This window comes from Nansenia antarctica (assembly GCF_963989245.1).
Source record: "Nansenia antarctica genome assembly, chromosome: 1".
Lineage (NCBI taxonomy): Eukaryota > Metazoa > Chordata > Actinopteri > Argentiniformes > Microstomatidae > Nansenia > Nansenia antarctica.
This window is the reverse complement of record NC_137674.1, coordinates 57,004,584-57,017,677: the sequence shown is the minus strand read 5'-3', so window position 1 is coordinate 57,017,677 and position 13,094 is coordinate 57,004,584. Positions and strand designations below refer to the sequence as shown.

Here is a 13,094-nt window from a genome sequence, read left to right as displayed (position 1 = left end):
CATTTTCCCCCTCAGAATTTCCCAATAAGTAGGCTCTGCAGACCCTTTAATTTATGGCTATAGTACATCTGTGTGGCTCAGTAAATGTAAAAGCACACAGTCTGTGAGCAGTCTTGACACGTACTGTTTTATGTCATTTATTTCTTATTTTTCTCTTTTCTCTCTGTTTTCACCTGGTCCGGACACACCGAGGGCACAGGGTGTTTTGATTATAGGAGAGGACTAGGGTGTTCTGACTATGGGAGAGGACTAGGGTGTTCTGACTATAGGAGAGGACTAGGGTGTTCTGACTATAGAAGAGGACTAGGGTGTTCTGACTATAGGAGAGGGTTAGGGTGTTCTGACTATAGGAGAGGACTAGGGTGTTCTGACTATAGGAGAGGACTAGGGTGTTCTGACTATAGGAGAGGACTAGGGTGTTCTGACTATAGAAGAGGACTAGGGTGTTCTGACTATAGGAGAGGACTAGGGTGTTCTGACTATAGGAGAGGGTTAGGGTGTTCTGACTATAGGAGAGGACTAGGGTGTTCTGACTATAGGAGAGGACTAGGGTGTTCTGACTATAGGAGAGGACTAGGGTGTTCTGACTATAGGAGAGGACTAGGGTGTTCTGACTATAGGAGAGGACTAGGGTGTTCTGACTATAGGAGAGGGTTAGGGTGTTATATACAGCTTACACAAATGCTTTATATACAAGCAAACACAAAACAAACTATACCTCACAGTATACTGTATCATCCACTAATTTCATGTTTTATTTACTGTCGTTGATGGCAGAATAAAGTTGATATGACCCATTTTGTTTTTCCCAAAATGTTTATTTTGGATATGCTTTTTTGATACTCAGTGTCAAAATCAGGGATTTCTATTGCTGAAATGATTTTTCACAGAACATGCTAAGTAGAATATTCCCTATAAACCGGGTGTTAAGTAGAGCAACACATTAGAAAACCATGCCTTTCCACCCCCCTCTCTGTCTCTGCTCCACTCCACTTTGACAGTCAAAGCTGAATTAGAGACTCGATCCCTGAAAGAAATGAATGAACCGATGCATTTTTCCGTAAACAGATTTCTCTCTCTAAATATCCCTCTCTTTTTCCTCCCCACCCCCCTCTCTATCCCTCTTTCACATTCTAAAATCAAGTCTGCAATCAGATGCAGCATAAATATCCACCTCTCTCCCAAGTCCCGGAAAGCAATTTCCATAACAAAAGTGCTCAGACAAAACAAATTGCCATTCGAGCCAATTTCGATTGCACTAATTGACCTGGTTGATGAGCATGCTCTTGTTTTCTTTTTTTATCTCTTTTTTTACTCTCCCTTTCTTCTCTTCCTCACCTCCATCGCTTTACCCTGGACTACACCCCCCCCCCCCCCCCTCCTTCTCTATTTTAATACCGCCACTGCAGAGCTTAGGGCGGAAGGCAATAACACCATGTGGCTTTTTGCTTTGCAGGAGGAAAAGTGTAACTACCTTGGTTTTTCCAGCCTACTGTACTGTATGTCCATCCAGAGACAAATACCATTGTCTTTTTGCCTTTTCCCCTCTCACGTCCTGAGAACGCTCTCAGTGACAAACTAATGTCTCAGTTCATATACAGGCTACTGGTGAATATTGCAGCTGGTGGGACAAAGGCTTTGTTTAGGTGTGGTGCTCGTTGGGGCGGGGGGGGCGGGGGGGGGGGTTTCTTATTTAAAAGACCCAGGCACAGTCATGGAACAACACCCCCTCCCTCAGAAGGATGGCTGCTGGCTCCCTGTGGAAGAACCAACCCCCTGCCTCCCTACCTCCCTCTCTCCCTTCCTCTCTCCCTTCCTCTCTCTCTCTCCCCCCCCTCCCTTTTCACTCTAACCATTCTGTCCATATGTATGTTTGTCTGTTTGTCTGTCTGTCTGCCTTTCAACACATTGTGACCGTACGGAATGGTCGCCTTAAAGAACCAATCTCACACATCTCACTCTTAACACGATAGCGAACGCAAACACATCACAGCCAGACGTAGCATCTTCGCCAAAGTAAAGCGCTGTGAGCGACAGAGGCGAACATCCTCCATCCATCTTAATGCACGGTAGTTTTCATATTGTTTATGTCCATAGCCACAAGGGAAGGACACACTATCGTTTGCATTCTGGGGCATTGATTCCATTTATTTTGCCCTTGAGTGGATTATTGTTTCACATGGGACATTAAACAGCGGTGGTGAGTCGTTAGTCAACGCTCTCTCACCCCCCCCCACCGCCCCGGGGAGTTCTAACATGTGAACTAATCAGAGCCATTTGATCCTGATGATGTCACAATGTAGAGGGATTCTACAGCAGACAAGAGGCCTGAAGGACGGCCTTTTTAGAGAGATATCACGTTCTGTGGCACTGCACGTCAAAGCCTCCCAGCCAGCCCCAATTTATAATACTAATCTGTGACAACAGGACTGGATTTATGGCTTTGATATACAGCACACAATACTGCAATAATGCATTCCTGGAGCTCGACAGCAGCTTCCAAACACAGGACAAGTACCATAGCTTGCAATCTTCCATCCATCCATCACTGCATATGATTTTTTCACCCCCCCCCTTCGTCGTCGTCCCTCCCCCCCCGCCCCGTCTCTTGTCTCCCTCCAGCTGCTACACGATCATGCATGTCGATTCATGAATACACCTATGCATACATGCAAAACACACGTTAAAGCATGCATTTTGTATATTTCTTTGCCATAAATAAGACAAAGCAATAACTTGTGCATCCCTAATCTTTGTTTTGAGAGAACATTTTGTTTCAGATGCAGAACTAAAGTGTGTACAGTAGTTTCATAAAACCCTAGAAACCAAAACAGAAGTTCCTTACCTTCCCCTTTTCTACTTTACTTTTGTATTTTATTGTGTAATGATTCTGTTATTTTTCCCCGCTTCCTCGTAATAACCCAGGTTGTATGTGTGTAACTGTATGGGTGTGAGTGCCTAGGTGTGTCAGAGTGGCCTAACTCTCCTGTCTCTGCCGTGGTTGGTTCGTCAGGTCTTCGGGAGAGACGCGGAGCGGGGACAAGCTGGAGCTGACCATGAGTAACATCGGAGCGGACGTTCTGGAGCTGCTGTTGGAGTTCGTCTACACAGGATCTTTGGTCATAGACTCAGCCAACGCCAAGACCCTACTGGAGGCTGCCAACAAGTTCCAGTTCAACACCTTCTGCAAAGTCTGTGTGTCCTTCCTAGGTATGCAGAGCCCAATATCTCTCGCTCTGTGTGTGTGTGTGTGTGTGTGTGTGTGTGTGTGTGTGTGTGTGTGTGTGTCTGTGGCGTGTGTCTGCGTGCGTTTGTCTGTGCGTGCAGTTGTGTGTGCGTGCATGCGTGACATTTGTGTTCCTTTCCTAGATATGTAGCTAGTTTCAGCACCACATTTCAGAAAAGTGTCTATGCTTCCTAACTATGTTCAGCACATCATAAACCTGAGTGTCCTTACCGTCTCAGTCCCTCTCACCCTTCTTGTCAGGTGTCCAAAGTTAGCTAGTTTTCCTCCGGGGTAGTGAGGAATGAATGCTTCTGTTCCTCACACCCTCTGACTGGGCACTGTGCCTGTCTTCCCCCTGGTCATAAGGAGACACCACTACACATTTATAAAAAGGTCAAGGTATAATTGTCAGTTAAATGTCAAATCTGCTGTCGTGAGTTAGGATGGAATCCACAGATACTGAAGGTAGATCAATACTTGAGGTTTGATTGAGGTTTGGAGATAGGAGCGGAGCGGGGAGGGGATACGGGGTGTTGGTGTTCTGTTTTGGGGGTTAAATGAAATTACGATAGTTACGGGTTTAGGGGGTCAAGGGACTAAGATACTGCAAATGTCGCGGTTTGAGTAGCATTTAATAGAGATGGTTTGAGATACCTATAACACCAGGGATATGATGACTGGGTCTGAGAAAGAAAGGTCAGAGCAGGGAAATAAGAGGGAAAGGGAAAAGACAGTGAAGGGAAACAGCATCCAGATATATATCGATTAGATTTTCTCGCCTCTGCCCCCGAAAAATATGGAATTTGTACCTGTTCGGTGAAAACAGAGAAACGATTTGTTGTTGGCTGAGACTTCATCACCATCAAAACGTCAATCCATTTCTCCTCAACATGATGCATGACATTTGAAAGCATTAGAGAGGAAAAAGTACCGGTACACAACACTGTGTCCTTGAACATAGAAATTGATCAACGTGTCATAGCTGAAGTTTTAACAAATGCACTGAGGAGAAATCAAAACAATTTTGCCTGGCCTATTTTTCACCCATAGTGTAGTGAGTCTATGAGAACACACATAAATATACAAAATAAATCCAGCTCCCACACAGTCATTTGCACATTAATAACAATGGGTGTAGAATGAACCCAGTTGCTTCATTATAGCGGGTTATTCACAGTTTCTCGAAATTGCTTTACAATTCACATTTTGGTGGTTTGGTGGTTAGGGGTTTTTCCAGCAAAATCAGCAGTACAAGTATGTCCATTTAGTTAACTCAGTCCCTCAGATACAGAAGTGACCTTCACTCCTAGTCGCTGGGCTCTGTTCCCACTGTGGCGTGTTTGTAGCCTCAGATTTACAGCCGGAGGCGGGAAAAGCCAAGGGCTGGAATAAAACTACTGTTCGTCTCACCATGCCGGCCAACCGCTTCAGCGGGTTTATGGGCTACAGTATGGCACATGCACGCACATGAATACGCATTCACACACGCACACACGCACACAGCTACACACACAAACACACACACACTTACACCTCTCAGACACACACACACAAACACACCTACACATACACACACACACATAAACAGATACACACACAGATGTCTGAAATGCACATACATACACAAACACAGACACACCCACACACACAAACACAAATGACTCTCAGACAGACAAAACACATCTGCTTGATCAAACACCACAACAGATGGAGCAGTAGAGGTTTGTTTTCCTTTGAGAAAGTTAAGTTAAAACGTTACTCATACTTTGATGGCACATACACTGGTATTTTATTTCGCCTTGTGTTGTTTTAGTTAGATGCTCCATGGTGACCTTTACTGAGTTATATTTATTTTTGGCGAGCTGAGTGTTTATTGATGTGGAGTCTAGGGGTGGTAGCTCAGGCCAATGACTGCTATTGGCCAATGACTGCTATTTGGCCTCTCACTGTGTGCATGTGCATGTGCATGCTCACTGGGGAGTTCATTGTAACCATGGTGATGAAACACCATAGGGTGGGTCTGTTTCTGACGTGTGACCCCGCCCCCCCCCCACCCTGCCGGCCCTGTCTGTCTGTCTGCCTGCCTGCCTGCCTGTCTGTCTGTCTGTCTGTCGTGTGTGCTGGGAGTTGAAGGGTCTTTACCTGACTGTGCTAATCCCCGCACCGCCGTCCTACCCTGCCTGCCGCCTGGGTTGCACCGAGCGATCGATTCCCCTTGTTGTTTGTCCCTGGAGCTGTTTGAGTTATTACACTCTCGCCCCAGCCTCAGATACACACAGGGATAGATGATAACCCCCCCCTTTCCTAGTTTTATGATCTTTTATGGATGTGTGGTGACTGGATGACTATTGCCTCTACTTTTCTTACCTCCTCTCTCTCTCTTTCTCCCTCTATCTTCCCTCCTCATCTGCTCAATATGCCCCCCGCCCCTCTCCTCCCCCCTCCCTCTTATGATCCCCCCCTTCTCTCCGTCTTATCAATCTCTCTCGCCCACTCCTCTCCTTCTGTCTCACCCTCTCCAGAGAAACAGCTGACTGCAGGTAACTGTCTAGGAGTGTTGGCGATGGCTGAAGCCATGAGGTGTACGGAGCTCCATAACATGGCCAAGGCCTTCGCCCTGCAGAACTTCCCTGAGGTGGGTTGGTTGATTGATTTATTGATTTATTGATTGTTTGATTGATTGAATGTATTTGATGGTGAATAACATACAGTATGTGCATTTATATCACTCCCCCCCCCCCCCCCTCTGCTATGATTTGAACAGCACATGCACTCAAATGATGTGGTTATGTTTTTTTTTATAGATACAGTAATGCCACACAGGAGCATCCAGGCATGAACAGTATGAAACTAGGAAGGCGGGGGAAACGATCAGGGTTTTGAACGTTTTCTTCCAACATTGCTTTCAGGTTGCTGGCCAGGAGGAGATCCTGAGTGTGTCTAATGATGACCTGGTGGCCTATCTGTCCAACGACAGCCTCAACACCAAGGCAGAGGAACTGGTCTACGAGACCGCCATCAAGTGGATCAAACAAGACCCCAACACCAGAGTGCAGGTGAGGGACTGTGGGATGAGGGGGAGTCTAGAGTCTGGGGGTGCGTCAAGTGGGTTTCTGTGGGCCATGATACACAACACTGTACAATCCATTCCTGTATGCTTTTGCTTCCACTAAATCCGTCTCGTTAACCCTGTCTTGTCAATCACGGAGAATATATTTCTCCTGATGAACTCATACATCATACATCTCAACCAGTGTCGACTACGTCCTGGTTGTCATGGTTGATTACATCTCTGTATCGGTGTTCTTCACCTCCAACAACGCTTCCATTAATACATTCCTGAACCAACGTAAGCTGAGACTTGCAGTGATCCTGCAGTGTTGATAACCATGGTGCTAGACGCAGCTGAGCGTACTTGTTTATGATCCCTGGAGTGCTCCGGCATCACCCTCCGGTCTATTTTTAAGACGCTTTCACTATGTTTATCACATAACACCTCCTTTCCAGAAGCTAAAAAGCCTCTCCAGAACAGCTCCACTTACGACCTCCTCACCCGCTGCGGCATAATTTAGAATTTGAATTTAGAATTTGCCATTTAGCAGACGCTTTTAATCGAAAGCGATTTACAATTACAGATTTACAGAGACATTCCCCCTGGAGTAACTGAGGGCTAAGTGCCTTACTCAAGGGCACACTAGTGGTGGTGTTTCAGGCGGGATTTGAACAGCCTTCCGATCACCAGTCCAACTCACTATCCACTAGACCACCACTACCCCAAGATAATCAGTACAATCTGAATGTTCTCAGTCACATTTTGTTTTTCATGGTTTATGGTTTTGTATGGTCAAAATTGTTGACCATACAGGTCAACAGAAGAAAATAAATATGAAAATAATTTGGACAATCAAGTTGTTTTTTCCCCAAAGAGACGTATATGTTGACAGGGAAGAACAGAAGCTCTGCAAAAAAGAGGAGTCGATAAGTCTTCCAGTCACCGCGTCAACCACTTTGTGAATATTACAGGACAGATGGATTGGATATATCATTCAATGGCTACAGAGCTCTTTGTTCTTACTCCCCAAATACACACCTCTCATCACTCAAAACCTGGACTGAGGAAGCCGGCCCTAAACTGAATCAGCTGCTGGACACAGTCCCCTGGAACCCTGGCTCAGAGCCCAGGCCACTCAGGACCACCACACAGACCTTGACTTGTACACCTCTTCCGTTATGGATTACGTCAACGAATGTGGTCACCAGCTACATGCGGATTAAGACCTTCCCCAACCAGAAACCCTGGATGAACAGAGAGGTCAGTACACTGCTGAAGGCATGCAACACCGCCTTCAAAGCAGGCGACTCAGAGGCCTACAGCTCAGCCAGGGCTAGTCTAAAGAGGGGCATCAAGGAGGCCAAGCTCAATCACAAGCTGCGGATCGAGGAGCACTTCCAGAGCACCTCAGACCCCCGTTGTATGTGGCAAGGCATCCAGTCCATCACTGACTACAATCTAATGTGGTTGGAGGAGATGGGGACACAGGGATAGAGGTCTTTATGGATCCAATTCTAAAGCCGTGAATAAAGCAGGGCCGGAATTCACTCACTTTAAACTCATTTATGGCTCTTTAAAAATGTAGGTGAGATTATTACCAGGCTAAATTGCATCAGTCCATCACTGAAAGCATCACTCACCCAGAATAATCTGGGTCCGCTCATCAGCATCAGCGTCGGAATCCATTTTGAAGTCCGGGGGGCGGGGGGGCAGAACCAAAGCTTAGCTCCGTTTTTTGCGTTTGACATGAGTAAAGTTAGGTTAGGCTTAGATGTGCATAGACCTGTCAACCTCAGAGTGGAGAGAGAATGTATCGGACCGCTGTCCGAGCAGATCAGCCACTTTGGTTAGACGCATACTTCGGAAGACGCATCGTGCAACCTCAGGAGTGACAGCAGCATATGCACCTGTGTGCATAATCTCTCCATTATGCCGGATCAATCATGGAGCATATAGTCTAACGGCTGACTCTGGGTCAGGAGGCAGGAGCAACAGAGTTATGTGTCTGTGTGTGCACTGGCTAAGAGTAGAGTAGAGGCATTTACAACAGAGAGGTGATAATTTCCTATTAAATAGCCAGGCAATAGCGACTCTGACATTTCGAACATTCAGATCACCAAACATACACTCATACACAACATACGAATGAATGAATGAATGAATGAATGAATGAATGAATGAATGAATGAATGAAAACCTTTATTGTCCCCAATGGGGAAATTTTGTTGTCAAACAGCTTAGTTAGGGCAGGCAGAAAACATTCAATAAATAAATAAATAAAACAGTGCAGGCTCAATAAGTAAAAAGTGCAAGTAAAAAGTGCAAGATAAAGTGCTCAAGTGCATGTAGTCCAAGTAGCAGTCTTAACGGCCTCTCAGCTCCAGGTCTCCCCCACCCTGCAGGGCCTGGTTGTAGAGTCGGAGTGCAGCTGGAACAAAGGACTGTCCAAATCTTTTTGTACTTTGACGGGGGAGAACAAATCTGTGGCTGAACTTGCTCCTCATCCCCGCCAGCTCGCAGTACATCGGGTGGGAGGGATTGGCCAGCATGGCCGCCAGTTTTTTCCCCATCCTCTGTTCTGCCACCACCTCTAGGCTGTCCAGCACGGTCCCCACCACAGAGCTGGCCTTCTTCACCAGTTTGTTTAGCTTCGCAGCATCCCTGGCACAGATGTTTCCACCCCTGCAGGCCACGGCGAAGAACAGAACGCTGGCAACCACCGACTGATAAAACATTCGCAGCAGCTTGTTGCAGACGCCGAAAGACCTCAGCCTTCTCAGGAAAAACAGTCTGCTCTGCCCTTTCCTGAGAAGAGCCTCGGTGTTGTCAGTCCAGTCCAGTTTGTTATTAATTTGTACTCCCAGGTACCTGTAGGAGTCCACCCTCTCGACTTCCACCCCCTTGATGGTGATGGGGGCTGGGGTCCTTCTCTTCCTCCTAAAATCCACCACCAACTCCTTTGTTTTGCTGGTGTTAAGCAAAAGGTAGTTGGTGTCGCACCACTGCACAAAGCTCTCCACCAGGGCCCTGTACTCCTCATCCCTGTCGTCTGTGATGTAACCGACGATAGAGGAGTCATCAGAGAAAACTTCTGCAGGTGGCACTGGTCGGAGCTAAACTGGAAGTCGGAGGTATAGAGGGTGAAGAGAAAGGGTGACAGAACAGTTCCCTGGGGGGCACCGGTGTTGCACACCACCACCTCAGACTGACAGCCCTGCAGTCTCACATACTGACGTCTGTCTGTGAGGTAGTTGTGGATCCAAGCCGTCAGGGAGTCCTCCACACACATCACTGCTAGTTTGTCAGCCAGCAGTGATGGCTTGATGGTGTTAAATGCACTGGAGAAGTCGAAGAACATGGTCCTCACCATGCTCTGTGGCCTCTCCAGGTGTGTGTAGGCCCTGTGCAGCATGTAAATGATGGCATCCTCCACCCCAATGCTCTCCTGGTATGCAAACTGCCGGGGGTCCAGGAAGTCCTTCACCTGGGGCTTAAGGTGTTGCAGCACTAGCCTCTCCAGGATCTTCATGACCTGTGGTGTCAGGGCGACAGGTCTGTAGTCGTTTGGGGTGCTGGGCCGTCCCTTCTTTGGCACTGGGACGATGCAAGAGGTCTTCCAGAGCTGTGGCACCCTCCTCAGTCTTAGAGATAGACTGAAGAGATGTTGGAATGTGTCCGCCAGCTCTCCAGCACACACCTTCAGAACCCTGGGGTTGATGTTGTCTGGACCTCTGGACTTGTTCACATTCACCCTGGAGAGCTGCCTTCTCACCTGCTCAGATGTTATAAAGCTGTGAGTACAGGTGTCTCCAGGTGTGAAGCATGCTCCCTGGCTCCTGGTGTTGGTAAGGGGAGGCAACTGCTGCTGGGGTGTGAGGGGGTCAGGGGGAGTGGGGGCTACTGTTGCCAGGGGTGCGGTACATTGGAGAGGGGAGGAGAGGGTCGGGGGCTGTGGGGGGTGACAGGGGGATGGTTGGTCAAACCTGTTAAAGAAGCAGTTCAGGTCATCCGCCTGCTCTCGGGTCCCCTCCACCACAGTATGTGGCTGCTTGTGGCCCGTGATCTTCTTGAAACCCTTCCACACCTCCTTGGAGCTGTGGGCCACTAGCCCGCCCTCCAATTTCCTCCTGTATTCCTCTTTGGCTGCTCTCAGCTCCTTCTTCACCTCCTTCCACACTCACCAAACACTTTATTAGGAACACTTGTGGACATCCATGGACCCAATCTGCCTTGTGTCAACAGTCCAAGCTGGTGGAGGTGGTGTAATGGTGTGGGGAATGTTTTCTTGGCACATTTTGGGCATGTTAATACCAATCAATCATCGCTTGAATGCCACAGCCTATTTGGGTATTGTTGGTGACCATGTGCTTCCCTTCATGGTCACATTGTACCCATCTTCTAATGGCTACTTCCAGCATGATAATGCACCATGTCACAAAACAAAAGTAATCTCAAACTGGTTTCAAGAAATTGAGAATGAGTTCAGTGTTCCTCAGTGACCTTCCATTCACCGGATCTGAATCCAATAAAACACCTTTGAGATGTGGTAGATCAGGAGATTCACAGCTTTAAAGTGCACCTGAAAAATCTGCAGGAATTGTGTGATGCATGGACCAGAATCTCAAAGGAATGTTTCCAACATCTTGTGGAATCAAGCCACAAATAATTTAGGCTGTTTTGATAGCAAAGGAGGCCCTACCCACTATTAGTATAGTCTTCCTAATCTCCCAACACCCCCCCCCCCAAAGTAAAGGCTCAGTAACTTCCATTCCATCCATTACAATGAACCCGTCCTCCGATTTCTACCTCCACCAGCCTCACTAGCCTCACTATACTGTACATTTGCATTATATAACCATGGTAGAGCTGGGCGTGAGCTCTACCATCTCTCTGTGTGTGTGTAGCTCTGTGTGTGCCACTGTTTCTGAGCCCCGAAGACCTCACTACAGCCAATACAGCTCAACAGCAATCTCACACTCTATTGGAGTGGGAAGGATCTCAGGCAACGGGACAGGGCAACGGAATGGGCAGAATATTTTACTGGCCGTCTAAACAGTCAAACCACTCTTGGAGAGGGGGAGGAGAGGAGATAGAGAGAGAGAGAGAGAGAGGGGGAAAGCCGAGAGGCAGAGAGAGTGAGAGTGAGAGAAAGCTGAGAGAGGGAGAGAGGGAGAGGGAGATGCAGAGAGAAAGGGAGAAACAGAGAGAGAGGGAGGGAGGGACAGAAAGAGAGGGAGTTAGAGAGAAGAGTCATCTATAAAAATCAGACATTCACGTCTGGGTCTCTGCTCTGTGCCATGACATCAGGGGAGTGGAGTTGTGATTGAGCTCAGGGTCTCGAATCTCTGGGCCATGTGTGACCAAGAAAGCAACTGAGGCTGCTGCTAGACACTCACACTCTCAGAGGAAGGGGGTTGGGGGGGAGGAGGGAAAGAGGAGGGAAAGAGGCGAGGGGAGCTGTGGAGAAGAGAGGAGGGGAGAGGTGAGAGAAAAGGAGAGGAGAGGGGGAGGTGAGAGATTATTCTTTCCACAGGGGAAACTTGTGACCCGAGCAGTTACGTTTTTTTACGCTCTGTCCACCACAAGCTCATTTTCACCCTTCATCTCTCCATCCTTCCCTCCTTCTCTCCCTCTCCTTCCATTTGGAAATAGAGTTCAGTGGAAAGCGCTCCCCTGGAACCTGTGACATTTTTTAATGACATGTCAGGGCAGATTGTCACAGTGCTGGCAAACTCAGGGGGGCAAGGAAAGCGAAGCACTGTGGGCTCTGAGCTGTGTGTGTGTGTGTGTGTGTGTGTGTGTGTGTGTGTGTGTGTGTGTGTGTGTGTGTGTGTGTGTGTGTGTGTGTGTGTGTGTGTGTGTGTGTGTGTGTGTGTGTGTGTGTGTGTGTGTGTGTGTGTGTGTGTGTGTGTGTGTGTGTGTGTGTGTGTGTGTGTGTGTGTGCGTGCGTGCGTGCGTGTGTGTGTGTAAAGGCCGCAAGCTATCGAGAAGAGCGGTGGCATGTTGACGGGGGCAGAGTAAATAATGTGCAATTTCTTATATGCTACCGCTAACATCTCTTACCACCAGGAAACGAGGCCCGGACATTGCTTAGAGCCAGAGTGAGAGCATTTGAGCGTTAATAATGGGTTTGTGTGAGAGAGCCGTTTCTGGATTTCCTGAGGTCATCCATATGTAATGTTCGCATAAAGGGCATTGACAAGAATATGCTACACTGCTCTACCTTGCTTAATCACTTTGCACTACGCATGGGCAGTTTTATCCTGTATTTCTCACAAAGACACATTGGCTCGCAGAGCTAAATAGTCTTGTCTCTCAGCCTTAACTCTCTGCCTTTATAACCTAGGCCCATAGTCCATCATTTATACCACTCTCTCTGTCTCCGACTTAACATAAACTCGGGTTTGAAAAATAGAAGCCAGAGCCCCGTTGTGTTGTGTATGGAAGGTGCTGAGAGAGTGAATGGCTTGTCCTCACGTCCACCCACAGGCCTTTATGTCGGAACCAAAGGCCCACAGTTCCAATTATAAAAAGCTCCTCTCTGCCAAGCTCTGAATAGGGCATCCATTACTGCTTGCCTGGACATAATATTTCATACGGGATGCTATGGCCAGGTGACTTTGTGTGACAAAGGGGAGTGATTAATTGGCTCTTTGGAGAAGGAGCAGACTAATATAATGACTAAACGGATGGGTAATGGTGGATTTACGGGATAAGAAAGGACAGGGCCGTGCTTTTGGCAAAGCCCTGTTCACTCATCAGAAATGTCAATGGTCATGCTGACATTTACCTTTTCCAAACGAACTAAATTACTAG

The 13,094-nt window shown here is 47.5% G+C and overlaps 1 protein-coding gene across 1 annotated transcript in view; it reads left to right on the top strand.

Annotated features, from left to right (window-relative positions):
- Nucleotides 1-13,094, top strand: part of klhl29 (kelch like family member 29) — a gene marked incomplete at both ends in the record, with an annotated part of 175,692 nt that overhangs the window by 92,422 nt on the left and 70,176 nt on the right. Inside the window, 3 exon segments of the mRNA XM_080540434.1 lie at nucleotides 3,014-3,210; nucleotides 5,749-5,861; nucleotides 6,136-6,282. Coding sequence (XP_080396560.1) covers nucleotides 3,014-3,210; nucleotides 5,749-5,861; nucleotides 6,136-6,282 — 457 coding nt within the window.